Raw genomic sequence first — 24,206 nt, 5'->3', positions numbered from 1 at the left:
AACTCTCTAAGAGCTCCTCATGTCCCCTCTAATAAAATCTAAATACCTTACAAGGCCCTACATGAAATGGTCCCAGCTACCTATCTGACCTTACCCATCACCACCCTCTCACTACCCACCTGCATGAGGTACAGAAATGTGTATAACATGTGACTCTTGATCTCAGGGTTGTGAGTTCAAGCCCCACACTGGGCATAAGATTTATTTTTAAAAAAAATTTTTTTTTAAGATTTTATTTATTTATTTGACAGATTGAGATCACAAGTAGGCAGAGAGGCAGACAGAGAGAGAGAGAGAGGAAAGCAGGCACCTGGCTGGTTCGGTTAGTAGGGCATGCAACTTTTGATTTCAGGTTTTGAGTTCAAACCCCATGCTGGCACAGAGCTTACTTAAAAAAAAAAAAAAAAAAAAAAAGTATAACAAATTAGCATTTGTGTAAAGACAGAAAAGGGAAAAATATGCATGTGTAAAATGTACATGCTCATATTGGGAAGAATACAGAAAAATGTGTTAACATTATTTGCCCCTAGGGAGAGAAGAAAATGAATTAGAAGGTGGGTAGGTGGGAGACTTTTGTATCATTTGAATTTTTAGACTATATAAATAGACTATTTTTAAAAGTATTCAAAACAAGGTAACCATCACTAAATTTGGAGAGAAATTTATCAGTACTCCCAAGTTTCTGGGTGAAATCATAATTCATAGTAAACCTAATTCTTTCCAATAATTACCATTAGCCACATCTAAGCAGCAAATATTTATACTATTTAGAAACCAAAATTTCCATGAATCAGAAAAATAAAGAATTTTAGTCTTCAGCCTTTTCAAAAATGAAACCCTGCCATTTGTGACTACATGGATAGGCCTTGAGAGTATCAGACTAAGTGAATAAATCTGACTGAGAAAGACTGTATGATCTCCCTTTGGAAGATAAAAAAAGGTCAAACTCACAGAAACAGAAAAAACTGTGGTTGCCAGAGGCTGTGGGGTGAGAGAGGGGAGATGTTGGTCTAGGAGTACAAACTCTCAGAAAATGAGTAAGTTCTGGGGATCTAATGTACAGCATGGTGACTATAGCTAATCACAAAGTATACTTAGAAGTTATTAAGAGCAGATCTTAAATGGTACCATACATGCACATAAATGTGGTAGACACACGACATGACAGATATTAACTAACTTGAAATCGGTAATCATTTCACAATATACACATATGGCAAATCATCACCTTAAAAGTTTATTTTTTGTCAGTAATACCTCAGTAAATGGGGGGGGGCGGGTTGAATAAGCTTTTTTGGTTTGGTTTGGCCAAGGCAGTTCATCAGAGGGCCATGGCTATGTCAATTTTGAAGATGACTTTATTACGTGTTCAATAACTTAAAATATTAAAAACAAAGTTAAAAATACTTCAACAATCCCCACAGTCTACTCTACTATCTCCTGCTTCTTTCTCTCCTTTTTTTCATGACAAACCTCTGGAGAGAATTAGCTGTTCTTCTCATCTTACCCTCTTCACCACAATCGACGACTACCTGCCTTTACCCCTCCGAGTCCCCACAACTGCTCTTGCTGAGGCTACTACCCGTGGCCTCCATATTCTCCAATCAACGACCTCTTTCAAATTCAATGTTGACTTCTCAACACAATTCAATGCTATTAACCAAGTTCTTCTTTTTATAAAAATTTACTTGAGGGTGCTTGACTGGCCCAGTTGGTAGAGCATGCGATTTTTTTTTTTTAAGATTTTATTTATTTGTCAGAGAGAGAGAGAGAGAGAAAGCACAGGCAGACAGAATGGCAGGCAGAGGCAGAGGCAGAGGGAGAAGCAGGCTCCCTGCTGAACAAGGAGCCCGATGTGAGACTCGACTCCAGGATGCCAGGATCATGACCTGAGCAGAAGGCAGCCGCTTAACCAACTGAGCCACCCAGGAGTCCCAGAGCATGCGATTCTTGATCTTGGGGTCAGGGGTCTGAGCCCCACACTGACATAAAGATTACTAAAAATTCACTTAAAATTTTTAAGCCCATTTTTAAACTTTTAAAACAAAAAGATGATGGAAAGCAAGTCTTGCTAGAGGTAACCTTTTTTTTTTTTTTTTTTAAGAATTTTGAGAGAGAAAGAGCATGAGCAGAGAAAGGGGCAGAGGGAGAGGGAGAAGGAGAGGGACAGGCAGACTCCCACTGAGTGGGGATCCCAACATGGGACTCAATCCCAGGACCATGACCCAAGGGGAAGTCAGATACTTAACCAACTGAGCTACCCAGGTGCCCTGAAGCAACCAATTTCTGATGCTTCCATTCATCCAACGAATATTTTGTAAACACCTACTGTGTGCCAAGCATTGTTCCTGGTGCTGGGGACACAGCAGTCAACAAGAGACCCAAATCCCTGCCCACCTGGGGCTGACATTCTAGGCCAAGGAGATAGTCAACAGACAAGTAAATAAATGGATAGTAATGAGTCATAAAGAAAAACAAAGCAGGGTAAAAGGGATAAGAAAGGATAGGATTTAATTTCATATAAAATATTTTACTTAGAGAGATTGGCTCATGCATGAGTGAGAGTGGCGGGAGTGGGGGCGGGGGGGCAGAGGAAGAGGGAATCTCAGGCAGACTCCGCACTCTGCGTGCAGGGTCCAGCATGAGGCTTGAGCCCATGACCCAGAGATCATGACCTGAGCTGAAATCATGAGTCAGACACTTAACCAACTGAGTCACCCAGGTGCCCCACATATAAAATATTTTCTATAGAATGGTTAAGGAAGGTCTTTTTAATAAGACCTTATTGGAGCAGGGATCTAAAACGTGAAAGCAAGCCTCATGGTTATCTGTGAGAGGAAAGCACGACGGCCCCGAGGTGGGAGTTCACTTGGTGTGTTTGAGGGTGAGCAAGGAGGTCGGCTGTGGCTAGAGCAGTGTGAGAGATGGAGGACTTTAGGTATAGACAATAGCAGGTGAAGGGGGCCCACCTTGGAGGTTGAGCAGACAGCATTTGCCGACTACAGATGGAGTTCAGGAGGGAAAAGAGGATTCAAGTGTAACACTAAAGGTCTCTGGCCAGCAGTGGAGGGACACAGACACCATCAACTGAGAAGGGAAAGCCAGGAAGAGAAGCTCTGGAGTAAAATCAGGAGTATGGCTGGGGGCATATTTAGCTTGCAGTGATGATCAGACTTCCAACGGAAAAGTCTCCTATCCTGTGCATATAAATATCACACCCACATCGGTATGCAGCCAGAGCTCTGGGGACAGGTTCTGGCTGAGCAGATTTGAGCACCGTCAGTACACTGAGGTGTTTGAAGCTCCATGACAGTAGGAGACCAGCCAGAGGGTAAGAGCAGACAGCGATGGAAGGCATCCTGGAAACAGGTCCCAAAACACATATTGAGAGGTTGAGAGGTAGGGAAGTTGAGAGGTAGGGAAGACCGGGCTGAGCAGGAACAACCAGTAGCAGGAAAGTCCTAGGAGAGGTCCCACAAGCCAAGTGAAACCGTTTCAGGAATAGGGGAGTGATAAACCACATTAAACACTGCTAAAAGGTCAAGTAAGTTGACTTTGAACTCGGTAAGGTCCAAGTCCCTGGCAGATGTGGAAGAGCTAGCTGTTCTGGTGGCGAGGGATGAGGACACAAGACTAACTAGAGCAGGCTCAAGACTGAATGGAAGGAAAGAACATAAAAACAGGAAGAATAAACTGTTTCAAATGCAGGGCTGTAAAGGGAAGCCAAAGATAGGAGAGTGGAGGTGGGTATAGGTCAAGGGAGTTGTTTTTGTTGTTTTTCTTTCCCTACAAGACAGGATATCCTCTAATGTATTTGTATGCTGGGGTGAATGATCCACGGAGAGGAAAGCCATTAATGCAGGAGGACAACTGCAGAAGGAATCCACCCCCACAACTTTTATTACACAGCAGGTAGTGCGAATATAGTATTCTGAACCTAGCTTTCTGCACTCAACAACATAACCTGGCAATTCATCTAGTTTGCCTATGCAGATCCGCCTCATACTTCCTAACGGCTACACAGGGTTCCATCCCACAGACGTACCAGAGGCAATAAGCCAGAGATCCGTGTTTAGCATTTTAGAAGCTGCTAAACCAGTGGCTAGTGTTACTTAATTTATTTGATTAAAACTTTCAAACATATAACAGAGAACAGTCTAATGAAACTCCTTCAGGATTCAGCTAGGACCCAGATACTGCCACAGCAGTTTGACCTACCACTTTTTTGGCTCAAGCTTTTGAAAGCAGCTCTCAGACATGAAATTCTACTTCTGAATACTTTGCTACACATCTCTAAAAATGTAGACATTTTTATAGAGCCACGATTCACATACTTCAAAAAAGTTAAACTCTTGGTTTCATTTAATATTCAAATTCTAAAGTTTCTAAAGTATTTTTTAATGGTTTGATACAGACTCCAAAAAGGATTCAAAGGTTGTTCCTTTAATCTAACACAGGTTCCTTCAGCCCCAATTTTTCATTCAATGCCACTGACAGAGGCTATTTTAGTTGTTCTGTTTCCTCCAGGGCAGGTATGGGCTTTTGATTGTACAAGTATAGGTCTAAAAATATCTTTGTTGTCTTCCCACTTGAGGGACCTTTTGCATGACTAACTTCTGGGTTGCAAATCAGTTTCCCTCAGAATTTTGAGAGAACTACTCAGTTTTTATGTCTGATAATGCTACTGAATAGGAAGGGGCTTTCCTTATTCCTCATTTGTACAGGATTTTATCTCTAGAAGCTTCAGAACCTCCTCTTTACCCCTGATCATCTGAAATTTCAGGATGATATGCCTCCGTGTGGGAATTTTTCATTCACTGGGTCAGAGACCAGTTAATCTAGACACCAGGGTCCTTTCGTCTGACGTTTCTCTTGTATTCCCTCTTTGATCATGCTATCCTCTTTGTTTTCTGTTCTCTTTTTGGAATGCCTATTACTAGGACTTTAGAGGGATTGCTCCTTACATTTTTTTTTTTAATCTCTTTTCCCGTATTTACTGTTCTTTATTCTATTCTGTCCTGCTTCCTGGGAGATTTCTTATTTTTAACCCTTTTATTTTTTCCAATGTTAACAACCCTAGTCTTCATTTCCAGGAGCTCTCGCTGATTCTTTGGTCTTTTCTCCTGACCTCTTGGGTTGTATGAGTGCAAGATCCTCTCAATGTCCGCAGAGTTAGTGTTTAGAAAGTTTTATTCTACTGCTATTGGATCTTTTTCTGATTTTTAATTTTCATATTGGAGGCTTTCCTCATTGGTCTAGAGATCCTAGGTTGTCTAAATTTTTAATAAAGTACTTTTTAAATGTGCACAAAAGAATAACAAGAAGCTCCCCATGGGGCCATCACCTGGCTTCAATGATTTAAAAAAATTTTGGCATTTTTTTCTTCCCCTCTACACATACCTCTCCAAAGTTTGGGGTTTTGTTGGGTTGGGGTTTTGTTTTGTCTTGTTTCTGGGTTGTGTGGATTTTGGGGGGTTTGTTTTTTTGTTTTGTTTTGGTATCTGCTCTTTTTTACACTAATCAGCACTAATCAGCAATGCTGTGCACATGGCTGAGGCTTGCTTACTGGAAAACTCACTTGCGGGTGACTCACTAGGGCAGCAAGCCTTTTCCTTAAATGAACCCCAATGTCCGTACATGGAGATCTTTTTTCCAGAGTCAGTTTCTTCAGAAAATAAAGTCCAGTCTTTCACCCAGGCAGCCAGAGTACAAACATGTACACCAGCAAAGGGGAGCACAGCTCCTTTTATTAATTTTCAGCCTGTTGGCCTCGCACCATGGCTCTACACCACAACTCATGCCTCCAATTCCCATGACTCTCTACGGTTGGCAGGGTGACTCCTCTCTCTTCCTCTTGGTTTTCCCCTAAACATACAACCACTTCAAGTCTAGGCTTGCCCCCACCAAGGAACAGGAAGGGATACTATCTCCAGCTCCTAAAGAAGAGGAATGGGAGATGCAGAAACATCTCGAGCTGAGGAACAAGAAATACAGGTTTCACTGCAAGTTACAAAGATAACCAAAAGAGGAATTAGAATAAATAGATTATGAGGAAGAAGAAAAGAGTAGGAACTGGACCAAATCCTTGTCTATTGCAGGGAGGAAAATAACAGAAATATATGATGATCATAAATCAAAAGACAGCAATATAATTTTTTACTTATAGAAATGAAGGCAACCACCAGAAGAAGGAAAAGTGGAAACCATGAAAGTGAGCAGCAGCCAGAGGCCAGATGAGGGACTCTCACTTTTCCTGAGGAACCTGGATGTGCTACCTGAAGCTTTGGTCCATGTTCATGTATTTCTTTGATAATGTTTTTTCTTTTAACAGTAGCATTATCAGAGAAAGGGGAAATTCCTTAATGTTTTCCCACTATACTTAGGATAAAGACCTAGATCATTTAGCCAGCTGGTGAGTCTGTTAAAAACCACAACAACAAAAAGCTCTTCTGACAATCATGAACACATGTTCAAGTAGCACAATCTCTAGCAGACCAATTCAAAGACTCACTGTGGCTGGAACATCTTATAAAAAAGATGATGATTAAACAGAGAAACCAGATAGAAACAGAAGAGAATGTACTTTATGATACTAGACTCCTGACTGATAATTAGCTGGTGGGTAGGGGACAGGTTTCCCAGAAGAAGTTTAAATCCTACTAAAATCTATTCAAAAATTACTTCAGTGTTGTATTTATTTTTTCCAGGAATGTGAATTTCTTCCCAGAAGGAGGCTGTAAATTACATCATTAAAAAAGGTTTTGTCACACATTGGCTTGGGGCATCTTTTTCTTTTATAGGTCTTCAGCAATGGAAATGCTCTAGATCTTTGATGTTTAATATAGAAGCCAGTCACATGTGGCTACTGAGCACCTGAAGCTGGCTATTGTGAGTGAGCAACTAAAGTTTTAATTTTGTTTAATTCTAATTTAAATTTAAATAGCCACATGTGGCTACAGCCTGCCACAGCAGACAAGTACAATTCTAGACTACCAGGACTCCTACTCTTTTCTTATACTAAGCTTTCTCCTGTGCATTCTAGCCACTTTGGCTACTGTCATTTCCTAAAACACACATGCTTACTCCTGTCACAGGGCCTTTGCACCTATGGCCTCTTCTCCCTAGAAAGTTCTACTCTCTCCTATTCCCCAACTTCTTCATCTGGTTAACTATTGCTTTTCCTTCGCTACCTAAAATTATCTTATCTGCTGGTTTGCTCACTTCTTGATTTTTCCGTCACTCCACCACTACCACCTGAACCCACCCACCAGGCAGAATACAAGCTCCATTAGGGCAAGGTGTCTGCTCAGCTTGCCCATCACTGTATTCCCACCACCTAAAGACAACGTTGTCTGACTCACAGTACACAGTACCTACTGAACAAATGCCTTCTCATGATTTTAACTGTCTCACAGAGACTCCCAGTATCTACTGTGGTCCCAGTCTTGCCACTGCAATTTAGTTCCACATTTCCATCAAGCCCCATGACCATTTCTACTTAAAAATCCCACTGTCTGGGGTGCCTGGGTGGCTCAGTCGTTAGCCATGTGCCATTTGCTTGGATCCTGATCCCAGGGTCCTGAGATCGAGCCCCGCGTCGGGCTCTCTGCTCAGCGGGGAGTCTGCTTCTCCCTCTCCCACTCCCCCTACTTGTGTTCCCTCTCACTGTGTCTGTCAAATAAATAAAATCTTAAAAAAAAAAATCCCACTGTCTACACATTAACTATTATTATCTGCACTCAGTTGCCAGATTAGGCTTTATCTGTGTCATAACTCCAAACAAAGAAACCTTGAAAGAAATCCAAAAGAAAAGCCAATTTAGAGGCAAGAGTGGACACACTGTACATACTCCCAACTTTCTTGGGTCCTTTGTAAACCAATACAAAAAGAAACCAAAAGAAAATTTCTCTGCAAAGACACAAAATGAGAAAGTGAATCTTACCACAAGTTCGAAAATATCCATGAAGACAGAATGTCCCTTAGGGGTTTTCTCATTCAGACTGGCAGGGGACCAGATCCAATAGAAGTAAGTACCATCTGAAGAAAGGTGCACAGTGCTCATGGTGCTGCCAACGGGGAGATGATTGGCTGGCATTGGCACCATCTGGCACACCTGGACATGAAAGCGAAGAAAACTTCATTAGCATGACATGCAACTTATTAATTCTATCAGTTCACCACTCATGTATTAAGTCCAAGATCAGAATTCAGTAGGCTTCCTGGTCAAAACTACTAGCTCTAAGAGATGAAAATTACATGACAAAAATACAAAAAGTCATTCAATGGGCCATGCAACAGACAAAAGAGGCTGGAGTATTAGAATCTGCTGAGCATGTGTTTTGTCAAATATTGAAAACAAAGCTTTAGAGAAATAGTCCTTGCTGAAATGTCCTTGCTGAAATGTCCGAGGTTTTCCTTAGTAAGAATTTCAGACTATTAATTATATTTAAAAGGATAGGGACTGTATCTTATTTACTTTTATATCCCAGCACCTACTTCAGAGTCCAACACAGTTATTTAATAAATATGGAAGGAAGTGAAAAAGAGGGCAGAAGGAAGACAAGAGGGAAGCCAGAGAAGGGAGACAAGGGGAAAAGAGAAAGAAAACAAGCAAGGCACATGCAAGACCCTAACCCAGCACACGGGGGCTTAGTGAGATGCACCAAGTCCCTTGGAAGGAAAAAGACAAATGCCAATTGTCTGTATCAGACACAGTGTTTCTAATACTAAACCTCCTTCAGTTTCAGTATAAGGAATGAGCTTTGCAACATTTCATATTAAATGAGCAGTTACATACTCATGTTTACTGCAAGAAAAAAGCCCTTAAAATGAGAGAAAATGGGGACCCAGAAAACTGCTGACTAGGTTTTTCAAAAATGCTGAGGGTAGGAGCAGAACTGAAAATCCCAAAATAAAAATAATTAGAGAAGGTCAGATGCCTTCGGGAACAGCAAGAACCACTTTCAGTTATTCCATCTCTCGGGGTGAATCACTCATTTTCCTAAGGTTACTTCTGACCCTTGAACTCATTTCATAGGAATTTTTTTTTCCAGACTTGTTTTGTCTATTTGAAAAGTTAAAAAGTAATGTAGTTGCTGTAACCACACTTTGGAACTTCTAGTGCCAGGAAATCTAGAAAGTTGACAGCTACTGATTGGCCTAAGTAACTCCCAAATTGCTCCAATGCACATCACCTACTTAGCGAAAACATGGTTTTCTTGGATAAAACTGAAGTTTCTGCAACAAAACAGAGGAAATGGACATTGCCTCAAATAAAAACCATGTCCTGGGGCGCCTGGGTGACTCAGTGGGTTAAGGCCTCTGCCTTCGGCTCGGGTCATGGTCCCATGGTCCTGGAATCGAGCCCCATATCGGGCTCTCTGATCAGCAAGGTGCCTGCTTCCCCTTCTCTCTCTGCCTGCCTCTCTGTCTACTTGTGATCTCTGTTTGTCAAATAAATAAACAAACACAATCTTAAAAAAAAAAAATGTCCCAAGATTTAACATCTGCTTAATTCCCAGGCATATAATTCTACTTCAAATAAATATAGGACATATTCTCGTCTGTCCCCATTAATAAAAAATGAAGTCAAGGGGCGCCTGGGTGACAGTTAAGCATCTGCCTTCAGCTCAAGTCATGATCCCAGGGTCCTGGGATCGAGCCCCGCATGAGGCTCCCTGTTCAGTGGAGAACATGCTTCTCCCTCTCCCTCTGCCTGACGCCCCCCCCAACTGCTTGTGCTGTCAAATAAAATCTTTCTTTTTTTAAAGATTTTATGTATTTATTTGACAGAGATCACAAGTAGGCAGAGAAGCAGGTAGAGAGAGAGAGAGGAGGAAGCAGGCTCCCTGCCGAGCAGAGAGCCCGATGTGGGGCTCAGTCGCAGGACCCTCGGATGATGACCTGAGGCTTTAACCCACTGAGCCACCCAGGCTCCCCTCAAATAATAAAATCTTTAAAGAAAAATGAGGTCAATTGGACATTTATTTGCCAATTTGTTCTTTTTATTCATCTAACAATTACTAAGCAGCTACTGTGTGTTTTGGAGATACTACAGTGAATAAGACACAGTTCCTGTTCACCAGGAAAGGTATAGTTGAGTGACAAAGGAGACAACATTCCACTGAAGTCCTGCACGGGACTGCACCCCACGAATGGGAACTCTAACCAGGCAGTTCATCTTTGGTTAAAAGGCAGAAAGGAGTAATGTAAAAAGCTTGAACTCGGTTGCTGAGAACCATGGGTTCAAGTTCTTTTGCTGCCATTATTGTGTGGCCTTGGGCAAGTCCCTTAACGTTGGAGCTACATTCTTTCATTCAACATAAAGGATAACCTTGCAGAGTGCTTACAACAAGCCTAGCCTCAGCTGCCTCCTCTGCAAGACAAAACTGCCATTGTTCCACCTCAGAGATAGTGTATGGAAATTGCCTAGACCAGGGCCAGGTACAGAGACGCTGATAAAGGACAGTTACTATTATCATCACCAATCCAATGCTGGGCACCGTGCTCCATTCTAGGCACACAAAGATAGGTAAGACGGGGTCCAGACTTAAAGGGATGCATGGTAGTGGGGAAGAGACAAGAGCAGGGGACTGGAGCGTGAGGCAGCAAGTGCTGGCACAGACTGCTATGTTTGGAAGCACTAAAGATGAGCTCTGAATCCCTAACACATAATGATTTTATCCAAACTCATTTCAGGGCTCCCATTACCACAGAAAGGCTGTTTAGAGCAAATCAAATAAGGAAATGATGCCTTCCCAAAATAGATCTGGCAAAAGAAAAAAAAAAAAAAGGCAGCTAGTGTGTCTACCATCTTTGACTCTCTAGAATTTTTTTTTGATCACAAAAATTTGTTGATGGCCTTAGAAACTCTTAGAGAGCACATTCATGCAGACTCTAAGATATCAGAAAAATACAGAATGCCTAAATGATGACAATTCTAAGGATGCCACTATGTCAGGAAAACTGTATCAGCGGTGGTCTGACTCCTGATGAGGTCAGCAACTTCCCTCACTGTCTCCAGTATATAAAAAGACAATGTCTTGGTTTTCTTTTTACCTGAAGGGTATTCTGGTCAATGACCTGGAAAAGGGAGTGAGGTTTATTATCAAAAGAAACAGGCCGGTGGAGGAGAATGCCACTGCCAAAAGCAACCCATCCTGGCTCCAGCTCCTCGTTCCGGCAGTACACAAAACCTCTGCAGAGAAGAAAAAAAAAGGCAGTGTTCGAAACCACACAATGTGCTACAACAGACATTTTCCACCTAATTTTTAAAACGACTAAGTGTGCAAAGTATCTAACGGAGAATAAATATATTACATTAACATTTTGCAGCTGATGAACTAGAGCAAATATTAATTTTCCACAACAAATTAGAGAGGAGAAAAAGTTGGGGAAAAGGTCTAATTAAATATATATAAGGATCTCAAATTGTGGTTTCTTTTGGCAGCAATTCACAGAATGATTACTATATCCCAACTGTAAAGCACTGTTAATCCAATGTGAAATCCAAGCACAAAGAGACTTAACTAGAAAAACGTCCATTCATCAACATGGAGAAATCACTAATATTATAGTAATTCTGATCACAGAGGAATTTTTGGCTAGAAACAATGACCTGAGGGCTACCACAGCTCTTTAGAGTCAAAACAAAGCCGAAATGCATTAACAGAACAAGAGTCTACTAATGCAAGAAAACCCGAATTACATGAAGTTTTGCACTTATTTAGTTACTAGTCAGTCTTGGGGGGGGGGGGAGGAGTATGCCTCCCACGTGTCTTCTTCATAGAGATTTATGTAAGGAAGGAAATGTTCCAGCCAAATCATTTAGCAAGTTCCATGCAACTGACCTGAGAGTACCATGTAATCCAGACCCCAATTTGCTTACTCCTCTTCCAACTGAGTTAGTAGTATACAGGTAAAGACCATCTGCCGTGAGACAGCGCCCCAAGTCAGCATCTGAAATCGTTTTTTCACAGGTAAATTATATACATGCTTTTTTCTAGTGAAATTATAAACGTGCTTTTTCTAGTGAAAAAGCCATTAGGAGGTGGGGTGAGAGAGAATCTCCCACCTCTAAAATAAGTGCTTCAAAGTGACTTCCAGGAAAGACGGCTCCAAACCCCAAATCAAACATTCAAAATGCATGTGGGATCAGGAACCAAGATCAGCGAAAGAGGTCAGAGAGATACTAGCAGGAGAACCTAGTTCTGCCTGCCAAAAATTTTCTTCTTTTTTGAATAGCAAAAATGTCAAATTTATGCGTTCTTAATTCTGGTCTGAAAGGACTAGGACTACAGTACTTTCACTAATGATTCTGTAGTTTAAAAGGTGAGCTTTTAAGAGCCTTGGGCACTTATTAGTTAACCTTGGGCCTTTTTGAACTTCAGTTTCTTCGTCCGTAAGATGAGGATAATATGTACCTCAAGAGTCACCGTGATGGTTAAATGAAGTAAGGCAAGTAAACACCCATGTGCTCGCTGCTACAAAAATCAAAGCTCCAGAAATGGTAAATGATATTATGTTGTCATTCCAATGAAATACGTGGAACTTAGATCTGCTTCTGGGGACTTCCCATCCAGCCACTAGGTTTCCCCTTAGCTATATCCTCCGCCAGCTAAAGCAAACAGTATCATTCTAAAGAACGATTAAATGGTTTACTAACTTACCTTCTAAAGAATTGGTCTTAAAAAGAAAGCTTCTAAAACTTTCAGTATTTTCACGATCCTTTCACTACGTTTGGCTACCACTTATCATATTAAAGGAAACCCACACCACAGCACTCATATTAGTGAGTATGCTGTTAAGAATTCAGTTTACTAATCCAAGACCACTGGAACTTCAACGTTTTTTTGAGCAATTAGTTGTGAGTAATCATTTCTAAAACATTAATTTCCCTCAAATATTTTAACTTGCAACATAAATATCCATTTATCCACCCTTCTTTAGATTGAGGCTCAAGGCCTTCTGAGAAGTCTGACAAGGGGTGGGAGTCAAAGTGATAGATTAAACAAGATTGGCCCCGACTTGATACTTGCTGAAGCTGAGTAACCAGTACACATTGTTGACTAAAGCATTCACTCAACTTCTCTATCTGTCGAATGCTTCCATATTAAGAATAAGATTACTTTAAAAAAAAAAATAAGAAAAATATTCTCAGGGCGCCTGGGTGGCTCAGTGGTTAAGCATCTGCCTTTGGCTCAGGTCATGATCCCAGAGTCACCGTGATCAAGCCCTGCATGGGGCTCTCTGCTCAGTGGGGAGCCTGCTTCTCCCTCTGCCCCTCCCCCTGCTTATGCGCTCTCTTGCTCTCTTCTCTCAAATAAATAAAATCTTAAAAAGAAAAGAAAAGAAAAAGACTCTCTAGGTGGAAGCAAAACAAAAAGTACAAGAGAGTGAGAAACAAGTAGATAAGTTTAATACCATTGTCCTCAGTAAGAAAGTACTCTGAGGGAGATATTGAAGTAAAAAGGAGAAAACAAAGGGATTTTTATTTTGTTTGAAGATGTCACTTTCCACCTGTGAAGTTTAAGAACTTCTTGGGTATTGCAGTTGCAGGCTTTTTTGCTTCTCCCACTGACTCTAGTTGTGTCATATCCAAAAGTCTCACCAGTTCCTCTTACTAGCTCATGTGACTATTTGTTAACAACAGTGGACACAAGCAGACACAGGCCCCGGGATAAAGGGTTCACAACTGGTCAGCTGCTCAGACTGTACCCCATGCCCTTCTGGCTGCCCCAGAAGTCTGCCCCCATCAACAGTTCTAAATGGAAAGGTGGGCAGAGGAGGCTCTGAATCCCATACATAATTAATGTCAATTTCTTAAGAGATTCATTTTGAGTCTTTCCATAAGAAAACTGAATGTTTTACAAACAATTTCCTGGGGGGTTTTAAATTCCTATTTCATCAGTTATGCAATGTTTAATGAGACAGTCACGACAGCACGTACAACAGCTCACAGGTCTGTGAGCAGAGTGGACTCCTGGCAAGCCTGTAACTCCCAGGTGGGAGCGGCAGCGCGCACACTGCCCGGAAGCGGCTGGCCTGCCAGGCGGTGGCACCACTCGGTACATCCACCACGCAAAACGGAGAGGCCTCCTCCATCCCACAGGCCAGGCAAGTGAAGGGCAATTAAGAGGGCTGCTGCCATTTTCATGGAAATCAGCATGAACTGGTATGAAATACTCATGAAAATGTAAGAACATTTTAATCCAGATCATGGGAATACTTGATTCATGCTCCTTTGAACAATCTCTCTCTTTTTTTTTGGGGGGGGGGTGGTTAGGGTGGGAAGGTTTATCAAAACACTCCTAATACATCACTAAGGGAAACAGCATCAGGCTCAGGCAGCAAGACCTGATATTCTGTTTACAGATAGAAAAATTCAACCCGAGGCTCCCAGGCTCAAACACAAATACCCAGGAGTCAACTTAAGTAATTCATGCCTCCTTGGCTAAAGTATATAGATGATACCTTTTCCTTGCGATAGCAGAACCTATCCATTTTCTTACCTCACTGAGTATCAGCTTTTACACTTTCACTGATAAAGCAGACAAAGAACATACTGTATAGGAACCTAGAGCTTTTAATTAAAAGGAACACAGTTTTATCTAAATCTGTTGCCACAATGATTTAAAAACCACTCTTTTCAAGTCTTCAATTCAGTCACAGGAGCAAAAACCCCTACATTACCTTTATTTTCAGAACTGGAGCCAGTGTTGCTATCTGGTGCAGGCAACATGTCTTCATACCCCCATGATACTATGTGTTTGCCACCGAGCAAACAGGAGGGGGATCCAGGCCCCCCTTCCAAAAGCAACAGCCTAAAAATGAGGAGATGGGGGAATCAAAGACACAGAGACCATTTCAGCAAGAAAATGAAAGTCATCTTACAGATCAGACAACTAAAATAGGTTTATGCAAATCTGCATCTGGAATAAATACTCACATTTTTAAATTTAAAAATTATAAAGCCATGCTTACAGGAATGTCATAATAAAAGTACAGCTATGTGTAAAATGTATAAGTTTTATATACACGTGGGATGGGGGGGAGGGTATCAATTAGGAGGCACATATCAAAACATTAGGAGTGGTTATCTTCTGATAATGAGATTATGAATGATTTTCAGTTTCTCCTTTATACCTTAACATACCTTAAAATCTATAATAATTCATTATAAGCTATTACATTTTTTTAAAAACCTACAAAATAAAAAATGAGAATTAGTATATTCTAGGAATACTTTCAAAGAAGGAAGAGAACACAAAATTATTAAGATGAATATGACAATACACTTGTTTTAAAATATGAATCACTCATTGGTAAGTTTAGCAATTTACCTATTGAAAGGCTTTATGCACAGATCCTCCTTATGGGGTGGGGGGTGGTGGATAAGGAGCCAAAGTGATAGCTTACCTATACAGTACATCGGCTACGGGCAGGGACCCCAGATCAGTCTGTTTCTGTAACAGATGGACCGTATGAACAAAAGTTTTCAACGATCCCCTAAAAATAAAGGAGGGAACAGGAAATCATCAAAACTGGAAAGCCAAACAAAGAACTTAATTTTATTAACCACAAGAGAGTGTTCCAAAAGAGGTCTATCCGCTTCCACCAATCAGAAGACCTGTTGTACCAAACATACTGGATTTTTACAGATTACCACTGGCTCTCACAAAAAGTTCCTTTGTGAGCAGCACCAATTATGCCAATTAGGATGTTCTCCCTGCATTTGTAAAGGTGAATAATTTTCTCCCAAAATAAAGGTTCAAAACCTAAGGCTCAAACACAAAAAACACTTGGCTATTATGCTTCAGAAACATTTCATGAAGTCCTTCTCTAGTCTAGAGGAGAGGTTTTATAGAAGGGGGTTATACTTAAAGTCTAACAGTGTTTCCAGCCTTCATTTTTAAATATCTTTAAGTTCATCTTTTTTTTTTTTTTTTAATGATTTTGAGAGAGAGAGAGAGCAGATTCCCTACTGAGCAGGAAGCCTGACATGGGGCCTGATCCTAGGACCCAGAGATCATAACCCGAGCTGAAGGCTGATGCCTAACCGACTAAGCCACCCAGGCACCCTTAAGAGTTCATCCATTTCACATAACATCTCCCCAAGCTCCATCACATGAAGTATGACTGCAAAGGAATACATTCAAATAATACATATATTTTGTATTAAGTCTACCTGAATGTAGGGCTCAAACTCATGAGCTGAGACCAAGAGTCACACACTTTACCGACTGAGCCAGCCAGAAGCCCCTGAAATAAGTATTTTGTGCTTAGCAGGGTGTTCCTTCTGCTTCCCTTGCTGTGAAGTACGTGACTATAATGCTTGCCAAGCTCACCGCTACCCAATTTCCTTTTGGTTCCCAAGCCTCAAGATTTGGGGAAATCTAAAATATGGCCAATGGGATCTAAAAGAAGGCACTTTTATGATGCACAGGACTTACCTGGCCAGATCCCAAGTATAAATCACCACAGAACATTTCCTGAACTAGATGACCGCCTGTATCAGATAGGCCGACTTCGGATCGCTGCCTTATTCTCTCAGCCAAGGTTTTAATTGCTAGGTATCACATGCCTCAACCCCAGAAGAAATGGAACACCCGACACTGGACTGAGTAGGCTTGAAGTCCTCTTAATTGCCCCTTTCACTACCCCTGGTGCTCACAGAATCAAACCCAAAGAATATAAAGCAGGAAGGCGGCAGATAGGGTCTAAAATCTCAAGTTGGGATTCATGCCACTCACCAGCTACACCATCTCAACGCTGTCACCTAAATCCTATGGATTTTGCTTCTTCATCTGTCCAATAGTGGCATCTCTGTGGCATGCAGGGAGGTTAAAATAGAGGGGAAAAGCACACGGGAACTGCAAAGGTATTATTACCTGCCAGACTGAATTACACTTTCAGAATAAAATTCAAACTCCTTCCACGGCTCCTAAGCCCCTACAATGCCCTGAGACCTGCCAAGCTCCTCTCCTGTCCCTTCTCTCTCCCACTGTATTCCAGCTCCCGGGTTACTGTGCTGGCCCCCTCAGCCACCCCAAGCACAAAAAAAAACATCAGGGTTGTGCCACTTGCTGTTCTTCTTGACCAGAACACACCATCATTGGCTTTTTTTTTTTTTAAGATTTTATTTATTTATTTGACAGATAGAGATCACAAGTAGGCAGAGAGGCAGGCAGAGAGAGAGAGGAGGAAGCAGGCTCCCTGCTGAGCAGAGAGCCTGATGTGGGACTCGATCCCAGGACCCTGAGATCATGACCTGAGCCGAAGGCAGCGGCTTAACCCACTGAGCCACCCAGGCGCCCCCATCATTGGCTTTTTGATGTCTGGTTGGTTCATTCTCCTCATCCTGGCCTGTGTTCATTGGGCACCTCCTCAGTAAGGCCGTCCCTGGTATCTCCAGCTAATGCTGTCTCACCCCAATCCCCTCATCATTCTCTATCAAAAGATCCTGGCATGTGTTCTTATAAATGAAAAGCCCCCTGAAGTTATCTGATTCAGGTCAATTTTGCAATTGAGGGACCAACCATCTTGCTCACTGTTGTATCCCCAGTGCCTATGAGAGTACCTTGCACAATGTAAATGAGCAATAATTATTTACAAAATGAATCACCCCGAGTCCATTCAACGGCAAAGTGTGAAACCACTAATCACTATATTCCTAAGAATCAGCAAGGTTCCTGGCAAAGTTACTTAATAAATTGGCTGAACAAGTAAACATTCAAAATAATATTTTGAAAATGTTGTCTTTGAAAGCATCAATCTCAAACGTTCAGTAATATGTCCCAAATAACTTCATTAAAGTAGATGACCAACTGAAAAGGTGAAGGCTTCTGATGTAAAGAAAGTCCAGAAAGAGGTGACAATATTAGCAGTATAGGAATCATCTTTAAACACAAAACAAAAAACATGAAGAAAATAAAAACATTCATTTCAATATTTCTGAGTGGAATTTGGAATATCAAGTACATGAAACAATTTCAGTAACCATCAGACTGAATGTGGGCATAATAAGAAAAGTTTGATTCCATGTTCAATAAATAAAAATGTTTAAAACTAAGTTGATTATTCCTAACACTCCAAGTCTATCTAAAGAATTCTACTTAAAAGCAAAATTTCGGGGGCCTGGGTGGTTCAGTTGGCTAAGTGCCTGATTCTTGACTTTGGCTCAGATCATGATCTCGAGGTCATGGGACTGAGCCCCATGTTGGGCTCAGAGCTCAGCAAAGAGTCTGCTTGAGAGTTTCCCTCTCCCTTTATCCCTCCCTCTGCTCACGGTCTCACTCTCTAAATATTTAAAAAAAAAAAAAAAGTTTTTAAATTTTCTCAAAATGGGATTTTTAAAAAAGATTTAAGGGCACCTGGGTGGTTCAGTCAGTTAAGCGTCTGCCTTCACTCAAGTCACGATCCCAGAGTCCAGGGATCAAGCCCCATATCAGGTTCCCTGCTTGGGGGGAGCCTGCTTCTTCCTCTCCCTCTGCCACAAACCCTGCTTGTGTCCTCTTGTACTCTGTCAAATAAAATATTTTTTAAAAGTAAATACAAATAAAAATTTATTTATCTATTTGAGAGAGTAAACATGCACACATGCATTGGGGAAGGGGAGAGAGGTGTAGAGGGAGAGAGAGACTCTTACGCAGACTCCCCACCGAGCACAGAGCCTGACATGGGGCTCAATCTCACAACCATGAGACCACGATCTGAGCCAAAATCAAGAGTTGGATGCCTAATTGACTGAGCCACCCAGGTGCCCCAATACAAAAACGGGACTTTTGTATTAGTAACAAGTTTATTTAGGGTCTAAAATGGTCTTCCACAAATACAAGATACCAATCTAATATAAAGCCTTTCCAGGAAAACTTAGTTCAGTGCTACCCACTGTCTCCAGAATTAAGCTCCTGTCAGGATTTCCACAATCAACCAGTCTTCAGGGATCTAAAACTAGGCTAGGACAGTTTGCTTAGGGCAAAGAAACTGACAATTAATCCTGGTGCCATTTTGCTTTAAAAATAGTTTGAGAGTCAACCATTTAAAGGTCAACTTTGAAACCATAAAAATAGGAGAAGAAGTCTTATAACCAAGAACTCTGTAATCTTTCAAGAAGAATTTTTCCAGGGGCGCCTGGGTGGCTCAGTGGGTTAAGCCGCTGCCTTCGGCTCAGGTCATGATCTCAGGGTCCTGGGATCGAGTCCCGCATCGGGCTCTCTGCTCAGCGGGGAGCCTGCTTCCTCCTCTCTCTCTCTGCCTGCCTCTCTGCCTACTTGTGATCTCTCTCTGTCAAATAAATAAATAAAATCTTTAAAAAAAAAAAAAGAAGAAGAATTTTTCCACATATTCTTTGCTTAAAAAAAAAAAGGAAAGAACTCTGAAGCGAGAAGGACAGATTAATGACATTAATTAATGACACTAATCTGTCAGACCACGGTCCTAATTGGTCTCTAGACGACTGGCTTAAGGCAAGCAAGAGCAGTGAACCTTTTTCTCACACATACAGGTTACTGGGCAAGAGACTGTAGAGACCCCCTCCTGGAAAAGTAACTCTAACATTTCCTATTGATATCAGATCAACAATTAGATCAATTAGGTCCGCTTACACAAAAAGGACGGCACACTATTCAATCTGGACATATACAGGGGCACCAGGGTGGCTCAGTTGGCTAAGCATCTGCCTTCAGCTTGGATCATGGTCTCAGGGTCCTGGGATCAAGCCCCACATCAGGCTCCCTGCTCAGCGGGGAGCCTATTTCTCCCTCTCCATCCACTCCCCCTGCTTGTGTGTGCATCTCTCTCTTTCAAATAAATAAGATCTTTAAATCTGGACATATACAGAGAGATCTTTCAGTTAAATTAATGGAGGCAAGCATCATGGTCCAGAAATATAATTTGTGACCAAGCCTGCATAATGGAGTCCGGGTAATAATAACTCACTCACTTGCTGAAAAAATTAAAAATGAAAAAATGAAGAAATTAAAAGCTCTACCAATTTTCTGGCCATCCTTCGAGGAGAAATATAGATATACCATCCTCCACCAACTGCTGGACCTAAAGCACTAATCATCAAGGGGGTGAGTAGATAATGGCAAGGGCTGGCTCTCCCTTTTAAGCCGCTTCAGCTTTATCACAGGATGGCAGACAGCAAACACTTGAACTTGGGCTCCAGCTCAGGGTCCTGGTGCCAAGTTTTGGTGAAAGTATCTTATGCACCGTCAAGGCTGTGAAATTCAATATTGCCAACGAAGATGGACTACTGGAGGTTAAGACTGCCATCACATAGGCCCGCCTCTCACTCCACAAACCCCGCCCTCACCACCCTCCAGCAGCAGCCGTCACAAGGCTACCTGGTGGTCCATTTGCTGGTCCTTACCTGGCACACGCCAAAGCCACCAGAGCAGCAGCAGCATTTTCTTTCTGCTTATGTGGGATGTGTCGGCCGGTGTCCGAAGTGTCTTCTAGCCAGGAGCACAGCAAAGTTTCAATTCCATTGAGACAGTCAGCAGGCTCCTTGGTCAGGCTCAAAGGCTGGCAGTCGCGAAGGCAGTTCAATAGCACCTCAGCAGTTATGTTACAGAGAGAGGGGTCCGTTCTGCTCTGGGACTGGATAAGGGGGAAGACCAGCAGGAGCCCCATCCGAGATGTGAAGGGAGCTTGCTCGGGTTGCTGCAACAAGCCCTGGCGTTTGAGCAGAGCCAATGTTTCTTCGTCACCCGAACTTTCTCTTTCGTGCTGTTCTTCCAAGGCCAGCTGGCGCTGGGCATTCCACAGTCCTCGCAAGGCATTCAGGCGGTACTCCAGCAGGCGGGCATACGCATTGCTCTGATTCCCACAGACGGAGCGCAAACGTTCGGCTAATTCCGTCGGGTTCTTGGTCTCAAACGTTAAAATCTAAAGGGAGGGAACAATAAAGACGTTGGTATGTACAGTTTTTCACCATGGCTTTCATCAGTGGCAGCATATATATCCGATGGCATCTAAAAATACTCCACATAAGTCATCTTAGTTGGAACCAAATATGAAAATGGGTGTTGTAAAACCCAGGTATTTGCTGGAGACTTTTTTCTGTGGCGTTTCTGCTAGTGCCCTGGTTAAAAGTAATATCAGGCCTGGGTCAAAGAGCGCAAATCATGAAAAGAGTTAAGTATGAAGTCAGAAATTAATTCAAGTAATTTTAGAAAATTGAGGTACAGGTCCTTGTTAAATGCTTTTGAGGTATAATGTAAGTCTAATTCCCATTACCAAGTGGACTGTAAGTGAAAAGAACAAAATTTCATCTTCAGAATCGAATATACCTACTCATAAATCATTGATATTGTATTGGTCTTTGATTTTGAAGAACACTCCATTCTTACTACTGTTAATCTATTATCTCAGTTGGTAACATGGTATAGATTAATTCGGTTCATACTGATCAAGGAAGCACTATTTTCTTGCCAAAACATACAATTACCAGGAGGCCTCTAGATTTTCAGCCGCTAGGAGAACAAAACCATTAAATCCTTAATCCTAAGAAAGGAACCAACTATCAAGATAAAGAATTAAAGTGACTTTATGATGCAAAAAGTATATGCATAGAACTAGGTTAAAATGAACAGACCATTGTAAGGAACCAAGGAGGGCACTTTAGGAGCAAGCACATTAAAACTGACTACCAGGCGCCAGGGGTATCTGGTTCTCAGTAGACCAGAAAGTCAGGATGAGAAGAGGTTTGAAATAAAAGCAAAGAAAATTCTGTCACGTTATTGGCACTGACATTTTGAAAGGTTATAGATCGCTTTATTTCTCTCAGAAACCTGCAAAATACTTTTATTACCTCAAACTTTGCCCTTGAAAACAGCCCAATAAAACAAGAACTTCCAGAACAATGTAAACACAGTAACGGCCTTGCTTAGCTATACATGCAAGTCACTGAACTAAAAAAATGTTCAATTTAAACAACAAATTCTGGGGCACCTGGCTGGCTCAGTCAATAGAGTGGGTGACTTGATCTCAGGGTCATGAGTTCAAGCCCCATGTTTGGTGTGGGGCCTATTTATAAATAAATAATTTCAATTCAGAAAATGTACTTCATTTTTTTTTAAAGGTCATGTTAAAAAAAAAAAAAGTCAGTCATTTGAATTTCAGTGCCACCCTATCAGATCAGAAAAAACTTCCAAATGCCATAAGATTTCAAACAACAACTTAGCAATAAGAAGAAAAGAACCATTGATATACACAACTTCAATGAATCTCAGTGGCACTGAATTGAGGGAAAACCGCCAATTTCAAAAGGTTGCATCTGTAGGATTCCATTTACAGGGCTTTCAGGAAAAAACAGAATAGAACTATAGTGATAGAGAAGAGATTAGTGATGGTCAGAGGTCAGGGGAATAGGCAGGGAAGGACTAATAGAACAATAATATAAAGAAATTTTGGAAAGAAGAAGCTGTTCTGTATCCTGATTGTGGTGGTGGTGGGATCATGAATCTATAGGTGTGTTAAATTCATACAACAATGAATTTAGGGGGTTTACCCTAAAAAGGGCTATTTAATTGTATGATAATTTCTAAACAAAAGGAAAAAAATTCCAACCAGGCTATATCTGTGTTCAACTATGGCCTGTGTTCATTGGGTACAGCTATATTGCAGGTCGTATTAAAATTAAGAACAAGAGCCATTTTTAGTTAGTTTTTAATACAACAGGAGCAAACAGTGTTTAATTGTCTTTGACCATCAAGTCATACCGAACTGTATTCTCCTAACTTTTAACTGTATTCAAACACAGATCACCCTTTTATTTTTCACATGGCAGCAGATAAAATAACTCAAGTTCCTTAAAAAAAAAAACAAACGGGACGCCTGGGTGGCTCAGTTGGTTAAGCAGCTGCCTTTGGCTCAGGTCATGATCCCAGCGTCCTGGGATCAAGTCCCACATCGGGCTCCTTGCTTGGCAGGGAGCCTGCTTCCCCCTCTGCCTCCGCCTGCCATTTTGTCTGCCTGTGCTCGCTCTCTCCCCCCTCTCTCTCTGATAGATAAATAAAATCTTTAAAAAACAAACAAACAAACAAACAAACAAAAAAACCTCACATTTCAAGGGCAACCATTTACCTTGAAGCTGTAATCAATATTCAAGGAAATTAGACTGCCTTTATCTTCCCCCCTCCTTTTAGGATCTTCCCTCAAAAACCAGCCTCTACCATTAAAATCAATAACTAAAGACTGAGATGATTTTAATGTTGTTAAAAAAAATTAAAAGGCGACTGGGGTGGCTCAGTCGGTTGAGCCTCTGCCTTCTGCTTGGGTAATGATCCCATAGTCCTGGGACGGAGTCCAGTGTGGGCTCTCTGCTCAACAGGGAGGTTGCTTCCCCTCTCCCTTTACCTCTTCCAGCACCCCCTCCCCACCCATGCTCTCTCCCCCTAATAAAATAAAAATTAAAAAAAAAATCACAAAACTTTGTCTCCTACTTATGAACATCTAAAATGAATTTAAGAGCTTTCCAATATTGGTTTTGTGATTTCCACCCACTACTACTCTTTGACTTAAAATACATATGAAAACATACAAGTTCCACACATTTTATTTATGGTACATTGACCATCTACTTTGTTTATATGAAGCAACTACTAAAAAATTCAATACAGACTTTTATTAGACCCAAGAATCAAAGAACAACTCAGTAACATTAAACCTACCTATTTCCTTTTATTATCAATCTTAAAGATAAGTGGTTCTAAAATGTGGTATTTCATGGTTTGTATAAAGATGTTTATGACAGAATCTAGAGCTAACTCCAAACATTAAGACTAGCTGGAAAAAAACTCTATAATACACTTCTGCACTTTTCTTATGATTCTATTTTTGTAAGTACTTCAGCTATATTTTGGCATTCCGAAAAGGATTTTGAAAGGATCTGAGTTATAATTAACCAAATATTATATTATATACACACTTAAGTGACTTATGTTTATTGATTTAGCAGTATCTAAGGCACACTATGCTTTCAGAAATCCATTAGGCTACTCAGCATTCCATTGGAATGGCCCCTCATGAAAACTAAGAACTGCGCTACACTGCTGTTTTTCAGAATTCTAAGTTGAAGGTCATGGCCAAAAATCATTTCATAAAGACATCATACCTTTGAGCTTTAGTACATCAGCGATGAAGGATCTATTCTGGTACTTATGAATATTAAATGATTTGTCTCAGATCCTCATATAAAA

At 41.2% G+C, this 24,206-nt stretch overlaps 1 protein-coding gene across 10 annotated transcripts in view; it reads right to left on the bottom strand.

Annotated features, from left to right (window-relative positions):
• HECTD4 (HECT domain E3 ubiquitin protein ligase 4) overlaps positions 1–24,206 on the bottom strand; it is a 185,861-nt gene that overhangs the window by 111,251 nt on the left and 50,404 nt on the right. For all 10 annotated transcript variants that reach the window (XM_044244240.1, XM_044244242.1, XM_044244243.1 and 7 more), the window contains exons 2-7: positions 20,375–20,892; positions 15,418–15,507; positions 14,692–14,822; positions 11,850–11,958; positions 11,059–11,197; positions 7,943–8,113 (exon numbers count right to left, since the gene is read on the bottom strand). In XM_044244240.1, the coding sequence (XP_044100175.1) occupies positions 7,943–8,113; positions 11,059–11,197; positions 11,850–11,958; positions 14,692–14,822; positions 15,418–15,507; positions 20,375–20,892 (1,158 nt within the window). The remainder of the gene's footprint in view (positions 1–7,942; positions 8,114–11,058; positions 11,198–11,849; positions 11,959–14,691; positions 14,823–15,417; positions 15,508–20,374; positions 20,893–24,206) is intronic.

This window comes from Neovison vison, chromosome 3 (assembly GCF_020171115.1).
Source record: "Neovison vison isolate M4711 chromosome 3, ASM_NN_V1, whole genome shotgun sequence".
Lineage (NCBI taxonomy): Eukaryota > Metazoa > Chordata > Mammalia > Carnivora > Mustelidae > Neogale > Neogale vison.
The sequence above is the reverse complement of the archived record's forward strand: the minus strand, read 5'-3'. Positions and strand labels throughout refer to the sequence as shown.